Source organism: Cariama cristata, unplaced genomic scaffold (genome assembly GCF_000690535.1).
Source record: "Cariama cristata isolate BGI_N322 unplaced genomic scaffold, ASM69053v1 scaffold12623, whole genome shotgun sequence".
NCBI classification, from domain to species: Eukaryota; Metazoa; Chordata; class Aves; order Cariamiformes; family Cariamidae; genus Cariama; species Cariama cristata.
This window is the reverse complement of record NW_009609022.1, coordinates 13,662-30,354: the sequence shown is the minus strand read 5'-3', so window position 1 is coordinate 30,354 and position 16,693 is coordinate 13,662. Positions and strand designations below refer to the sequence as shown.

The following is a 16,693-nucleotide window of genomic DNA, read 5'->3' as shown; positions in this document are numbered from 1 at the left end:
GAACTGCACAGATGAAGGCAAGATGCTGTTTTTAAAACAGAATCTTTTATACATATATATATTATGTGCTCTGTGTTACAGCATTTAAAATGTGCTGATCTATATATAAAAGAAAGTCAGGTGGCCCTGGGACATGAACCAATTCAAATGATTCCTAATGTAAGGAATGTGAGAGGATCTCAAGGAGTTGTTGAATTTGTGGGAAAGTTGTGGTTACAGGCAAAAATTATAGTAGCAACTCTGTATTTTAAACAGTACAGATAATTTATAGGAAAAGAAAGAGGTGGACTTGACAAACTCGACTAGCTCACTGCCTCTTGTTTGTATATACTAATGTTATATCAATGTAGATCTCCTTTGAAAATCATTGGGCGCTAAACACCTTCCCCTAATCTAAGCATTAGCAATGTCTTTCTGGTTACAGATCACTACTGTTTAAGGTCAGAAGGGATGTTGTATCATCTACTCCAACTTGCTGTATAACACAAACCATTAAACTTCATCCTTGTTACTGCTGTATGGAGTTCAACAAAACACCTTTGCCTACTTATGCTCCACACTACATATAACCATGATCTAAGACATGAAAAATTTGGGAGTTTTCTAGTTCAGTGCAAAAATCTGACGATTTTTGCCCAGGCTGGTTTCAGGATCTGACAGGTTATGATGGACACTCAGCACTTTCCTGTCTGTGGGGAGAGGGTTGCATCTTGGAGTAGCAGCTGACATAATTTAGACTGCCAGTTGAGTAAAGCCTATTTATAATGTTTTTCATTCTCCTGTCTGCTAAAGTGTACTTGCAGGCAGCATCCAGAAGTAGAAGGCTGGTTCCCAGGCCGGTAGGAAGGAGGATCTGCTCACTTAACACAGACCCGGGGCATCCCTACTTGTTACATTAGTCTTCTGTTTCTCCTGGAAGAACAAACACCGAAAAACTTTAGACTTGTGAACTCAACAGGGCTGCCAGCTCTTACAGGAACAGTAGCTTCCAGCTCTCAGGGTGTATGGTGAGGTCCTGGGGAGTCAAATGCTTCTGTTTGTGCATGCAGCACTCTGCACATGTGTCCCAGTGAGTTCCTATAGTTGCAACCCTTTGCCTAAAGTAATACAGCAGTATGGTGCTATGTGCTTTAGTTTTAGCTAGTCCTGCAAGGAGCAGCGAGTTGGACTCAATGATCCTTATGGGTTCCTTCCAACTTGAGATATTCTTTGATTCTGTGTTGACAGCAGCAGTCTGGTGTGCAGCCACGTATCCTTTAGCTTTAACATGATGTTCAGACAACCAGCACATAGCATCTCTCCTTCCTCTACTGGAACATACCCACTTGGTGATAAATGGTCTTTGCCATGAAGACAGGACAGTTTGGGAGCCACTTAATGTGTAGTTTTTTTCAAGTACTGCTCATTGCCATTTTTAAAATGAAACACCTTGGAAAAATCTACTGCTGCTACGGAAGACCCTGTTATCCACCAAGTTTACAACCTCATGAGCCAGTAAAAGCTTGCTAGATAATATCTATTATATCACTAGTTATCTATTAGTATCTATTCTGACATTAGTTGTCACTTAATTCACTACCAGCTGAATGCTGTATCAGATTTTTACATTATTTTACCTGGGACCGATGGCAGGTTAATAGCCTTGAGGTATAGTATCTACCTATTTGTAGTCTATGAGCAGAAAAAACACGCTGGTGGTCTGGTATTCCCAGGCTCATGAAAATGGTCTGTAAATGAGCCAAAGACCTCTTACATGGTCTCCTAAGACATTTAAGTACAAATTATTATGACAACTCAATTTAAAGATATTTGTCAGTAACAAATATTTATTTTTTTCTCTTTAGAAAGAACATGATAGTCCTCATCTGGTAAAAGTACATCAGTCTGATGAAAGTACGACAGTCTACTCCTCTCCAAATGCAGACAAACAGTGTTTACTGATTTTTTTTTTACATCTTTAATTTCCACCCATTATCTTGCATCTGTTTAGTTACTAGAATTTATTTTCCTCATCATAAACTTCAGCTTCTTCCAACTATCTTTAGCCATGCTATCTGAGGATCTGTCACTGTTATCTTCAGTGCAACTCAGGTGTTTTTTTTTTTTACCTTATTACTAATATGTACAGAGACACTATTATGTATACTTTGCATTTCCTCATTCTTCATGGCTCATACCTTTTATTTTTTTTTTCACTTCTAATTGCATTTCACTTTTCTACTGAAACAAGCAAGCTTATGGCTAAAATTTGGCTTTTTTTTTGGTTGCAAAATCAGCGGGAAAAGGTATTTGAGGACAACCTCTTAAATTCTTTTTAAGTATAGGTATTCTTATTTTTCTTCTAATTTTTTTCCTCCCAGACAAATTTGCTCATCCTTTTCCTGTTTGGGGACATTGAGCTTCTTTGAAATACTGGCTGGAAATGTGCTTTTGACCATATTAAATGGTCAGCTTTGGCAACCACCAGATTCCAATCCAGTGATTAACTTGTCTTGATTCATCATAAGGACGTCCAGAGTGCATTTACCTCATGTTGTGTGTGATACCTTTTGTTTTAGGATTATGCAGTGTTGAGAAACTCTACTAATGATTTATTATGGGCCGCTTGGCACTGCTAGCAACATGTCATAAAATTAAATTTGCCATTAGAAAAGCTTTTTATTTCATAAGGTACTCCATCTTATATCTCATTAAGATTACCTCCACTTCTCTGAGATGCAGACCACCTTTTTTATAAATGGTCTCAGATGCTGTATCTTGCACCTTCATCCTGAGACACAGCAAGCATAGGTGTCTACATGTGTGCTAGGAGTCCAGCCATTCCTCATGGTCAATGAGGATCTAGTAAATAGAGTTATGGAGCCGAAGGAGTGATTCAACTCTCTAACACAAACACCATAACAGTCTTCAGTTACCTAAATCTAGGCATCCAGTATCATTTGAGATGCTCTAAGGTAACCAGCTCATCTATATAGGTTATAAGAAAGGACTCAAAGACCTGTCCCTTTTTCAAGTGGCAACTGATGACTAGTAACAAGGCATCTGTGTTTAGGCAATTGCCTGTCGCCAAAGAGGTTCAGCCAGCTGGTGACGCAAAGGCATCTTCTGCTGTCTGACATGTGCTGGACTGTACAGCACATCCAAATGGGCTGGCTGGCTCAGGATCTTGTGGAGACCCGTCCTGTCCTGAAGTAGTGGCAGGAGGCCAGGCACATCTAAGCAATCTAGAATGACATGAAACACTTATGTTTTGGTCCCTGAATTGTGCCTTTGGAGCTCCAGTCCAGGAGATAGTCAGTCTCCTAAGTGAGGTAATATCCTCACTTTGTGTAAACTGTCTAAATGGTTATTTTCTCTAACAATTTTCTCTGTAGACTTCTCTTAGCTGAATATTCAAGCACAATGTCTGCAAAGAAATGTCACAGAAATAGAGCCAAGCAAAACGAGATGTACAAGCCTGGAGACAGTCATGATCTATTCCCCCACAGGTATTTTCCATTTTGTTACCGCTTCTAAAAAACATTAAAAAAAAAAAATAGGGAATTTTTGAAAGGTCAAATAAAAATTTAGAAGACACTCCTCTGTTTCCATTAGATCATCACCTGAGTCCTCGCTGAACAGTTTTCTGTTGTTTTAGTCAAGAAAAGCTTTTCAATATATTTCATATATAATTGTATGAGTTATACACATTGGAAAGGACAGAAACAATTTAAGAGATTTTGCATCAGAAGGTTTCATAGACTTATTTTGAATTGACAAGAGAGTGCTTAAGGTCTAAGTTGCTCTCCATCCAACTCAGGAAGGGACAAGCTGTACCAACATTTCCTTTATCCTGTGTTGATTGAGGGGAATATACCACTTTCCAAGTGTTCTTGTTCACCTTCCATAGATTTTTAGACCTCTGTCTACTCAGCCTGACTCTTTTTTCTTTACCTCTTTGTATTCTTTGGACTTCAGTAAGCACTCAGGAATTGTATTTAGATAATTATGTATCTGTGTATTTATACACTTGTATGTCTGCTAAATGGCAAACTGATTTTGAGAAAAAACTGGCATTAATGTCTATCCCTTTAGCTTCCTGGTAGTCTGTTTCATGTTTTATTAATATTTAAAATTACTTTTGTTTATATAGATATGTTATGCTACAAAACAGAATAGCATTTTCAAGGATGTTGTACCTTTTTGGAATAGCGATATGAAGCTAACCTAGAGGGAATTTCTTTTCTTCTCTCTTCAAATGCTGGGTTGTAATTTCTTTTGGATTGTAGGTATAGAAAGTAAAATATTGCAATCAAATATTGTAATTGCAATCAAATATTGTAACTCCTCCAAACTCTTAGTCAGATTAGAACTCTGTGTTATCAACCATTCAAAGATATAAAAAGATAGAGAGAAACTTCACCATGAAGGGCTCAAAGCTTTACAACTGACTGAGAAGAAAAAATAGGAAAGCATTCAGATAGCAAGCAGATAACAACATTGTCAATATTTGGGTAGGTCAATGCAAAATGTTAATGTCACCACACTTGAAATTATTGTATATAAGCAAATGGACGACTTCCCTCCCCTTTAGGTTCTGCTTACACTAGTAAAACACATAGTGTCCCTGGTACTGGTAAGTCATTTTTTATAGTATTAATTTATCAGAATGGGTTTCTCCATTATTCTAGCCTGAACTGAACAATTCCTAGCTGTGGTTTGGGATTTACCACTCTCAACAGAGAGTTTAAATGGAGGCAGCCTGTTCCGTAGGGTAAAATAGCCTTACAGTAGAGACGGGACTAAGTCATGCTAGTAGGTCCAGAGATGGAAAATGGCATGATTTTACTTAATAATCCAGGTGTAGCTTTAGACTCTGGAATATAACCTGGACCATCAATAAGAAAATAGACGTTCAGGTCCTAAGGTCTGCTGACATTAGCTGATTCGCAATTTGGATTTTATCAAATTATAATTTCATTGTTTTCACCATTTTCTTAAAATTTATGGGTGTCTGCATGTGCTTGTGTGTGCATATGTCACTCTTGCTGTAGTTCTGAAAAAGAAACATGGATTATTTTTAACTTTCAAAAGAGAAACAAATATGTTCCAGAAATAAGATCTGATTCCAAACTTTAACAGAGTAATAATTTTTAAGTGGAAAAACTGGTTTTGCATAGAACTGCTGACACAAACTTAGCTACAGCAGTACCGGTGAGTAACACTATAATTTAGGTCATGTTCCTATCCCATAGATAACTTTGATAATATGGCTAGCCAGTTGCGGTATAGCAAAATCCATTGCTCCTATTCCAATCTCATGAAAGTGGAACAAGACCTACTTGTTTCCAGAGCTGAGCATCACACATTTGTAATAACTTTGCTCATGAATGGAAGGGTTTTACACTGTGTTTTAGCAGTTAAATCTTTGCATTTATTATGGAACTTGTAGCACAACAATAATTGAATAACCCTGAGAGTGGTGGGTGTCAGAAAATAATATAAACAGGGAAACCACATTAGAAAGACTCACACCTTCTGTAAAAGAGTTTTGGTGAGGCTTACCTGCTTTTCTCCTATCTTACTGAGGTTTGCTCTTCGCCCTTTCTGGGATTTAGTAAGAGGATTTTTTTGAGGCATGCAAATGTTGATGAATGAGCAAGGCTGGTTCTGAGCAGATGTGTGAGCCTGCATCCTCATGTCCCCTACATCCAGACCCATCACAGATTTGTGTTGTCTCAGATTGGTGACTTTTCTAGGGGTCACAGGAGGGTCATTCTTTCAAGCAAGTGGGGAATAAATGTGCAGGTGATAGCCCACAACCTTTCCGTTCAAAGCACGGTGAAGGTGTTTACTTTACCAATGAGCATGATATCCTTCTCCTGAAAGCCACCACTAATGACTTGTCACATATTCATTGGTCAAAACATTTTCAGAAATGTGGCTTCTAAGGTCTTGGAAAACACTGTTTGACCTCCTAATTCCCTCAGATGGTCTTGAACAACTTACTCCATGCTTATGTGCCTCTCAGCCTAGCAAAGGTCATCTTGCCAATGTCTGAACTGCCTGTTAAACTTGGAGACAAGAGTGTCCTCAGGGAACAACTCGTTTATTTCCTGCATTTCAAGCCTGAAAACAAGGCCGTTGACTGGGAACTTCTACAAGCTCTATATGTGACAACACACCATCTTCTGGGCCCTGAGCACACCAGCAGGCTCTCATTGTCCTGACCAGTCTCATCCATGTTCTTCACCCATGCTGCCTCCATCCATTGACCCAGCAGCTGTATTTAAGCTGAACCCCCAGCCCTAGCTGTGTTGTGGCTATGCTGTACCTGGTTTTGTACCTGGCATTATCTTATTGACTTGATATCTGAACTTGACCTTGGACTTGCCTCCTCAGTGGACATCTGTCACCAGATGGTTGGCCAGTCCTGGTTACAGTCATCAAATCAGCTCTCCTCTTCTTCATTAGCAGCTGTGGGACCGTGCATCTTGCTCATGAGGTTGCTGTCCTGCCTTGTGTAACCACTGGCTCCCAGATTGCCTTCCTTTGCACAGCTGCCCTCTCTTGCTGAACCCCAAAAATAAGCTCAGGGAAAGGACAAGGACCTGACCCTAAACGTAGCTCCTGGAACAATGAGTGGTAGATGTCTAAGTAAGCAGAGGCTCTGGAAGAGAATTGTCATGGCAGCAAGAGCCTCCTGGTGTACTCAGGGCCCTGGTACTGCATATGGAATCACAGAATGGTTTGGGTGGGAAGCGACTTCTAAAGATCATCTCACTCCACCCCCCCTACCATGGGCAGGGACACCTTCCACCAGATCAAGTTGCTCAAAGCCCCATCCAACCTGGTCTTGAACACTTCCAATGATGGGGCATCCACAACTTCTCTGAGCAACTTTTCCGGTGTCTCACCATCCTTAACTTAAAGAATGTCTTCCTTATATCCAACCTAAATCTACCTTCTTTTAGTCTAAAATGGTTGCCTCTTGTCCTGTCACTTCAGGCCCTGGAAAAAAGTCTCTCTGTTTTTCTTACAAGCCTCCTTTATACATTGAAAGGCTACTGTAAGGTTTCCTTGGAGCCTTCTCTTCTCCAGGCTGAACAACCCCAACTCTGTCAGCCTTTCTTCACAGAAGAGGTGCTCCAGCCTTCTGACCATTCTTATGGCCCTCCTCTGGACCCACTCCAACAGGTCCATGTCCCTCTTGTGCTGGGGAGCCCAGACCTGGATGTATAACTCCAGGTGGGGTCTCATGAGAGCTGAGCAGAGGGAGAGAATCATCCTGCTTGACCTTCTGGCCATGCTTCTTTTTATGCAGCCCAGGATGTGATTGGCTTTCTGGGCTGCAAGCACACATTGCCGGGTCATGTCCAGTTTTTCATCCATCAGTATCCCAAAGTCCTCCTCTGCAGGGCCGATCTCAATCCATTCATCACCCAGTCTGTACTGACACTGGGATTGCCTCAACCTTCATGAGGTTCACATATGTTCATGTACTACCATGCATGCTCTCGTACCAGCCCAGAAGCTGTCGGTGAGGTAGCCAAGTGGCTAGAAAGCTCTTTTATCCCATTTGTCTCACAGTTCAAGTGAGGGAGGGTGGTGAGAGGTATCCTCAGCTTCCTCTTCTCTAGGACACAGCTTTGTTAAATGGGACATGTCTTCTCTAATTCCTGTTCTTGTTGTCTTTTTCTTTTTCAGCTCTACAGAACAATCTAAAATGTAATTGTGTTTTTCCACAGAGTGAACATATTCCCACTGCCTAACATGGAGGGAAAACAACAATGCTGTGGGTCAGAATTCTGACAAGGAAGTTCAAAGGAAATATTACCATTTCACAGTAATTTCATCCTGTGACAGAAGTAAGGAGCCTAACTACTTAACTTTTTGCATAACAATCCAATTATCTGCATCCGTTGAACAAAAATTCACGCAATTTTCTCTGTCTCCCTGTAACCTACACATGTAGTGGCTCCTACTATACATCAAAAATGATTGGCGTGTCTTTAAAGAACTTGGTGCTAGAAATGAGCAATAAGAGATAGAAGAGAAAAAAAATACCCAAAAAGGTTAATCTTTCTGTTTAATTTTGGTGATGGCATGATGAAATATTAAATCTCCTGAGGTTTAGGATCTCTCAATTGCTCTCTGTTAGCCAACACTTCAAAGACAGTGCTTTGTTTCAATCAAGACTTCATTGCAACATATCCACTTTCTCCTTCCACGTTAGGATGATGTGTACAGACAAACCTCTGAAGGATTATTCTCAGAAGTGAATAAGCCTTTTGAAGCATTTCAGTTGTCTACAGTTTCCAACATAGTCAAGTAATATTTAGAATTATTCTGTCTCTCATGTCAAGATTGTTTTATGCATTTTGAAAGTCCTTTTTTTTTTTTTCTCCCTGCACTCTGGAATTTGGTTTATTCTTTATAATCTTTTTACTCCTGCAAAGATTCAATACCTTGAAATTAAAAGATGAAAGTATTCATCGGCAGAATACTACATGATTAGCTTAATTGGTTCTGAGTTTTCCTGTTGAAAGGGCTTTCTAACATGCATTTAGTAGCAGACACATGGTCCCTATTTTCATGCTTTTATATTGGGATTATATTGAACACTTTCAAAAAGTTACTGTGTGGAGAAGCACTAGCCTAATTCATCTCAATTAAAGTCTTCATCTGGAAGCAATAATGCAACTTGTCCAAACCTGAAGTTTGAAAAATAGTAGCAAAATCCTTAAGGCTTTTATTTAAATATAATATGTAGTTTAATATATTAGTTGAAAATGAATAAAAGGTGTAAGTACGATTTATCATAAATTATATACTTCAATGCTGTTGAGGGGAAAAAAAAACCTGGAATTTTTTCTTGATTTCACATTAGATATGAAAATAGAAAGTTTTGCAAATTGTAACCATTTATACAGAATAAAGCAGTACATATTCTACTGTCCTTCCTGTCAAATGCTAGAAGCAACAAATGTATTGATTAGTATTTGTGCCTATAAGCCAAATATCATGCCATTTATCACCAGAAATTATGATTTGAAAGTATTCCCCTTCTCCATCTGGGTGTGAGCCAAAGACAGTACCTGGGACAATTCTTTGGATGAAGCTTTTCTGGATGGAGGTGGTTTAGATATAGTTTTTTGTTTGTTCATTCATTTAAAAACTGCCTTTTGTATTTAGAGAGTGGATGGCATCTTTTGTTTAATTTCCCTTCAAAATTGAGTGCCCATCTGTAGCTTTCAGTTCCTCTGACTGAAAACATTGGAACTGTTCATGTGGGTAAATGACTGCAGATGCAAGGCCTGCAATGTTTGTTATTTTCCAAAAATTTCTTCACTGCGTTGCTTGCTGCAGCCATATATGCGGATTCAGAAACACGACCATCACTGCTTCTCATCACACTGCAGATTCTCTGATTTTGTTATTAGTTCCCTTTGTTTTTTTTTTTTATTTAATATTAAGTTATAATCTAAAATGATGCATGTGTGTATATATATATGGTTAAAACAATACCATTTTTCATACTTTTGCCCATTCTTTCTCCCACAGATTTAAGTCCCAGTTTAAGCAGGCAGTAACAGAGCATTAAAATTCTTCTGGTCTGCTGACTTAAGACACCCACATAGAGGTAATCCCCAAAGCTTTCAAGTGGCATAATGTACACACTGAGTAAAAGAACAGCCTGACAAAGCAGTTTTGAAGAAACCACATCTTTGTATCTCAGAAAGGGAAGCGTGGAGTTTCACAGGCGGGGTACACAGCCCTCTGTCGTGCTTGCATCCAGACCGATGCTCAGGCACTTCGGGTACACTGCCAGCCCTCAACTTCCAGAGCAGGAAGCAGGGCAGGAGACCAAAGGCTGGTTTATGTCACTTTAAATACATCCATTGAGGAGTCTAGTTGTTTGAGTGTTTGTGTTGAGTTTAATTCAAACACTAAACCAGTTTTTGTGCCTTGTCAGGAAATGCACAGATAACTTTGTTTTAGTACAGCTGGAGTGGTTGTAGCACTGTTAGGGTAACGGTTTATGCTAAAATTTATCAACTATTTTTAGTTCCACTATTTCAGTAATATTGAACATCTCACAGCCCACATTTTCCCTTCAGTGCTGTGCAAAATTGTCACTAACATGCTCCTTAATTTCTTTTTATTGAATAAACTACTTCCAACTACGTTAGTACCTACTAAACCCCTTTAGTAGTTTAAAATTTGGAATGGAAAAAAACCCAACCACCTAGCAATAGCTTGGTAATGACCATGGAAAATAAGGCCGCCTCTTTTGAAAAAAAAAATAAATTACAGAGATGTAGGCCAGTCCCTGTAGCAAAACTGACTTCAGAGCAATGTGTACATTCAGAGAGGACGAGCAAAAACACATCCATGTGCAAAGCAAAAATATTTGACTGTGGATACAAAAAGGCTATTGATTTCACAGCTATGCACTGTGACTTAAAAAAAAAAAAAAAAGGCAAAACGGCAAAGCATGTGAATTTGTGTAGCCTCTTTTCATAAAGCCTCATAAAGATCTTTCCTCCTGCTTTTCACAATTGAGTAGTAACTTTGTTGGTGTCCCTCAGTGACACTAGATGGCACTTCAGAGTAGTGGTGGGGTCCGGAAGGCTTTTGTAATCTCTAGTTGTTTTGTGTATGATATTACAGATTAATGACATTAATGTTTGCACCGAACAAAAGTAATTTCTCAGCTTTCTGCTAATTTGTGTGTGTAACTGCGAGGTAGAGTATACTATCTATTTTTAAAAAGTAACAAACATAACCAGAAAGAGATTATAATGGAGTAGTTCACTACTAGGTCGAAAAAATAGGTTATGGGCCAGAAAGCTGTTACCAGACACTGTGTTTGGAGGATTTGAGAAGCAGTTTAGAGGATACTAAAAAAAATCATCTATAGGCCTGGAAATCAGAGCAATACTTTGACACCAGGAACTTAAGAGCTGATCCTGCCCTGGAAATGAGTCTAGATTTGATGTCATTTATACATCAGCAATTAAGTATATGATGACTGTCCATAACCTCGTGCACTTTAGGAGAAACCAGCCAGCTCCCTTCTGGCTTTAAGAGACAAGCATGTATGAAGGGGTTAATTGATTTGTAGTTAAGTTCTAAAAAATAACATTCTTTAGCAATATATGGTTTTGTTAACAAAAAATATCTATGTACTCTTGGAAAACCTAAACCTAAGGGATAGCATTAATTTAAAAAAGAAAAAAAAAAAGTGAGAAGGATACTACAAAAGCAAGAGAATAAGTTTACAGTATTGCCATCAAAACTGCAGTAAAAACTTAAAGAAGCATCATTTCTTCAAGACATTATATTTGTTTCCAACATATTTAGTGAGATCAGTAGGAAACAGAAGGGGCTATTTTCTTATGTTAAAACCCTCTTACAGGGATTTTAGTGAACACTTTAATAAGATTTATGACTAGGGGGAAAATTATACATTTAGATATCAAAAAGTAACAGAAAATATTGGCCATAATTCTGAAAACCTCTTGAAATAAGAAAAAAGACAGTCCAAACATTTATTCAGGCATGCTTGTAAGTAGTGTGATGAATCATAGGCATTATTAATTGAAGATAGTAGAAAATACATTCTTGTCTCTAATTTTATTATTCTCTCTTCTTTATCACAGAAAGATAGAATTTTTAAAATATTATTAAAAAAATAGTTTTGAAAGCAAAGGCAGACAAATGCTATTGTTTTAGTTTGGATTTTTTATAATTTTATATTTGGTGGAAGAAATAAGAAGCCTCTGTATGTCAGTTAAATTCTTCCATCATTCTTGCAGCTGAGGATCTGTCAGTACACCTTTTTATTCTCATATCTCCTGTTTCCACCAGCTTGAATTTCCCAGTTATTAGGATAAGTTTTGTTTCAGGCTCCCTGGGAGACTTTATTCTCACACCCAAGAGATGGTCACACTCTTGCCCGCAGTGACCTCTCCATGGCCCAGAGATGCGGGGAGGGATAAGATGCCTTAGGCTGCACCAGGAAACAAGGGGTTTATTCCTTTATGTGTTTGAGTCCTACAGTTGTAACTGTTTACCATCCTCATACTTTATGGAGGGATTGGAGACGCACTGTTGGGCCTAAAGGCTTTCTATTTTAGCTCTTCTCTTTCTTTCCGCCCAACTGTTTATAGTTTGTTTGGGTTTGTTCTTTTTTTCTTTTTTTCTTTCCCTTTTTTTTTGTTTGTTTTGTTTTTAAGTGGAAGAGCCATCTGTTCTGTATTTATATGAAAAGGACTTTTAAAAGTATTGGGCTTCCCACTGCTTTGAAGTCTTTGTAGATGCTATGTGCGGATAGGGTCCCGTCAGTCAAACATTGTGGGTATGGCTGCACAATTTATGGAAAACCAACAGTGTGTTTATCTTTTGAATTTGTTGTGATTTTGCTGAGGTCTCATGTTACAGGATTTGCTTATTCTGTTTTATTGTGCAGGACTGGAAATCAGGAAAGTCCTGTTATCTTTGCAGCCCTTGGTTGTTAGCAGGGAATGTATTTTACGAGGAATAGCACAGAGGGCAGCAAGCTTGGTATGGGACATACCATGGGTGTTACAGAGGAGGACCAGGCTCAGATGTTTTCTTCTGGACTTAAAGTTGCTTCTGGTTTGAAAGAAAAGTCTTAGTATGGAGAGATTTTAAAGCCATAGAGGGAGAAATGGGAAGTTTGTGTATATGTTTTAGAATACTTTTATGTAATAAGTAATTGTTGTTATTTACTGTGTAAATCTCATCCTGTAAGTTGTATCTGTATCTGCTAATTTGAACTGTGTATATACAAACCCTGTGGAGTTGTTCAAGCCAAGACAATGCCTTTGTCCTCTATTGAAATGCCAGTGCTTAGCTTTCTGCATAAAGTTTCTCTCTGAATAATAGCAGATATCCAACCAAGAACCAAAAGAAAAAAATCTAACTGCTGATTTTCTGGAGGTTTTTCCCTCCAGTGACAGAAAGATATGATGTACTGTTAGTTTTATTTAAAAATAACACTTAGAAAATGTGAAACCCAGAAGAAAAAACAGATGCAAATGGGGGAAATCATTGGCTACTATATGAAGAATGGAGCTAACAAGAGTGCAAACATGCTTTTTCTGTGTAATGGCTTTAGTGATTCATAATCATTTCCAAGTATTTACTACCTAAATAAACAACAGCTATAAAGAAAACACATTCATTTTCTAGAAAAAGTACTTATGAGTGTTAGGCATGAAAAAATTTCTTGGGGAAAGAGAATTCCACACAACTTGCTCTTACTTTAGCTATCGCCATGCCAAATATGTTCAATCTTCAAGATTTAATCATAATTAAAGTTCTGACACACTATGTTATGCTATCAAAATGGAAAATAAAGACAAACACTTTGGAGTTTGCCTGTATTACATTATTCTTTAATATAAATGACATATAAGTTTTACAAATTAAAGAGATTGACCTTGGATTATTAAGAGGCTGCAGAAGATTCTTTTACGGTGACATTTTTATTGAGTATACGTTTAGCTTTGTAGATTGACAGTAGAAATGTGCAGCCTACCTTTGACGTGCTTGCTACCCACTGGTATGGGTTGAAGAATCCCAGTTTGCAGAGCGCTTCAAATCACTCTAAGAAGATACTTCTACAAATGATGTCCCAGCAATGTCCAGCTAGGCCTTGCAGTTATTTCACTTCATATTTTACTACACTTATGATTTTGCTTATAATCTCAATTCCACAAATTCATCAGATGGGGAGCCTGCATATCTCTACTTGACAATTAAAAATATTGTTTTAAAAAAAAACAAACCAGTAAAGGATGCTGACAAATGTACAATGCAGAACAAGTGAACAGTGAACTGCTATTATTTTTGGTTTAGATATATACATGGATTGATACCAATGACTAAACCCTAACACCGTACTCTGCAAGCCAGTCTCACTGAAGTCATTTAAACTGCTCTTGTGGCTAAGATGAGAGGGATTTGCCCTAAAGAAATTTAGTCATTGAGCTCCAGATATAGGTTTTGTACTGCAGACTACACATTATTTTGTTCAATCGGATTATGTTAGGCTAATCCTGAATAGCATTGCTCTAGAAGAATGGCAAACTTTAAAGAACTATGTGTACGATATGAATTTATTCTATTTTTTCCAAAATAATGACATTAGCAACAACTTTATTTGCCTCTGCTAAATAGATACATTCAGATTTAGCTTAGTGTTATAGTGGATATTTTTAAACCTCCAGGGCTTTAAATAAATTTAAAGGAGGTAACTCTCACTTTCTCAAGTCTCAAGATGATTTGAGAGTCTTTTTTCCCTCTATTTTTTTTTTTTTTTTGTGGCTATAAAAATAACCTCAATTACTATGTTTTTTTTTTGTTTTATATCATAGCTTGACAAATATTTACTCCGAATCTCATATACAGTGGAATCTGAAAAACTGTAGCATTCAGCAAACTGAAAAATACCACAGAAAGCATGCTGGAAAAGAAGGCTGAAATAAGTCAGTTTAAAGCACAGTTGGCAATTCTTTTTGATGGTATGCTTGATCTTGTACATCTGTAATGATTCATTTATTCTACATCAATGGATCATCTCCACTGTAAAGTGAAGTTTCTGGTATTTGGCATTAATTGTTAGCAACAATTTTTTTTGAACAGGCCTATTACAACAGGTACTTTAGCTGAAACAAAACCGAACCCCATCTTTAGACATCTATTTGTAATTTCCAATCTGTACTGCAGAGCGTTCATGGATACATCGGAAAGCAGAGGGCTGGATCTCCCAGTACTGCACGGGGTTGCTGAAGAGACTCACACCGGAATAGCTAGCCTTTTTGGTGTTGTAGCCAAGAGGGCAAAAGTCGTTGATACCAACTGAAGCAATTTTGTTGTTATGAAGATAGACCACCTGAAAAGCACAGAAGTACAGAAGTGGGAAATAGAGCTACCGTGACAAATAAGATAAATGATCTGATGTCCAATACTTGGTATGTACTGTGCAATGTTATACAGAGTAACAACATATCCTTTTTTCCAAACGAATGCTTGACTCTTCTTACCTTTTGAAATACCTAGAGTATACCAAATTAAAAATAATCTCTACAGAAAGAGAAGAAGCTGTGCAAGGCAATCTAATAACATTACTATTATTTGATCATACCGTAACCAAAACAGGAGTCAAAAATATAGAACTATTAATACAGTGCTGTGGTTCAGAAGCATGTGTTGTATATAAAGAATGTATTCGGTGCTAATTAGTTTCTCTCTAGCTCTTAATGCTTTGACTCTCATGAGTGCAACTGCACAAGACTCAGAGCCAAAGTAATCACTAACTATCATTTAAAATGACTGATGAATATTACTTTGCTCCAGAGTCACCATTTCTGATATTTCCCAAACTACATACAAGTGGTACATTTGGGAGTCTTCATTCTTTGGGAGCTTTCTTTCCCATAAAATCTTAGTCCAAGTGAAGACAGATTTTAATTGGTACCAAGAGGCCATGTTTCTAGCTATCCAGCCACACAGACCTCAAAAATACTGCTGATGTGAAATGCATATTGTGTCTCTCTGCCCTCCTGAAGGCACAGCTTTGTGAGATACTAAAGGGAATGTTCTCGGGAAAGGTTGCAAAATGTCCCTGAGTAGAACTGAAAAGAAATCGACAGAATAAATGTTCTTTGAAAGCATTTTTTGAGTAAAGAGGAAATTAAAGTAAACAAATAATCCTGTATTTGTTGCATCCCCTCAGACACACGGAGATAATGAATGCACACCTCCAGATCTATACACCTCCGTAACCACATCCACACAAAAACCAGAATAAGAGCCTTCCTGTTTTATGCAACTTTTCCATGTCTATTCAACATTTTGTGAAACTTGCATCAAGTTACCTTTCACACAAATACTGTATATGTTTCTGTTCAAGACTGAATAACCACACAAATACCATTCGGAATCTTTCAACTATTGCTCTCTGAGGCAGTATGATAAACTTTACCTGGATATATTTGTGTTCACCCAGCCCAGTAGGTACTCTGACAAGTTCATTGTTGTTCAAATGGAGCTCTCTCAGATGAGGTACATTGTTAAGAGAGCCATTTTCAACTGAAGAAATACTGTTGAAGCTGAGACCCAATCTGGAAAAAAAAAAAACACAACCAAAAAAATATACTGAACTTGCCCTCATAACCATCTTGCTTCGGTTGATTACTTCTCTACACTACTGTTGTAGAACAGACCAGGCTAATTTTCAGCATTACATGTGAGGTCCAGAGTCAACACAGGGAACTAGCTTAAATAAACATATTTATTTAAAGAACAGACCAGGCTAATTTTCAGCATTACGTGTGAGGTCCAGAGTCAACACAGAGAACTAGCTTAAATAAACATATTTATATGTTTGACATCTGATGTGAACTCTCATAATTATCATGGTATCTTTCAACTTGTGCCCGTGGTACTGCATACTTTCATGACCGGTATGACTAATCCCACTGTAAATGCATGCTGTGTACCTCCATAGGCACCAGCCTTTCTTTAAAAGCTGAATAAGAGTTTCTTGCATGACTTTAGGAGCACTGGCTGTAACTTTCTTTGTCAAACTACATAACCCAGGGACCAGGACTGTTAAGTTTAAATCTTCACTGCATCCTTCTAAGATACTTATGTAGTTAGAGCCATGTTACAGACTGGA

General features: G+C 38.0%; 1 protein-coding gene across 1 annotated transcript in view; it reads right to left on the bottom strand.

The window, feature by feature from the left end:
* Positions 1-13,383: 13,383 nt before the first annotated feature.
* Positions 13,384-16,693, bottom strand: part of DCN (decorin) — a 9,180-nt gene continuing 5,870 nt past the window's right edge. Inside the window, exons 4-5 of the mRNA XM_009697377.1 lie at positions 15,998-16,136; positions 13,384-14,905 (exon numbers count right to left, since the gene is read on the bottom strand). Coding sequence (XP_009695679.1) covers positions 14,711-14,905; positions 15,998-16,136 — 334 coding nt within the window. The 3' untranslated portion in view covers positions 13,384-14,710. The remainder of the gene's footprint in view (positions 14,906-15,997; positions 16,137-16,693) is intronic.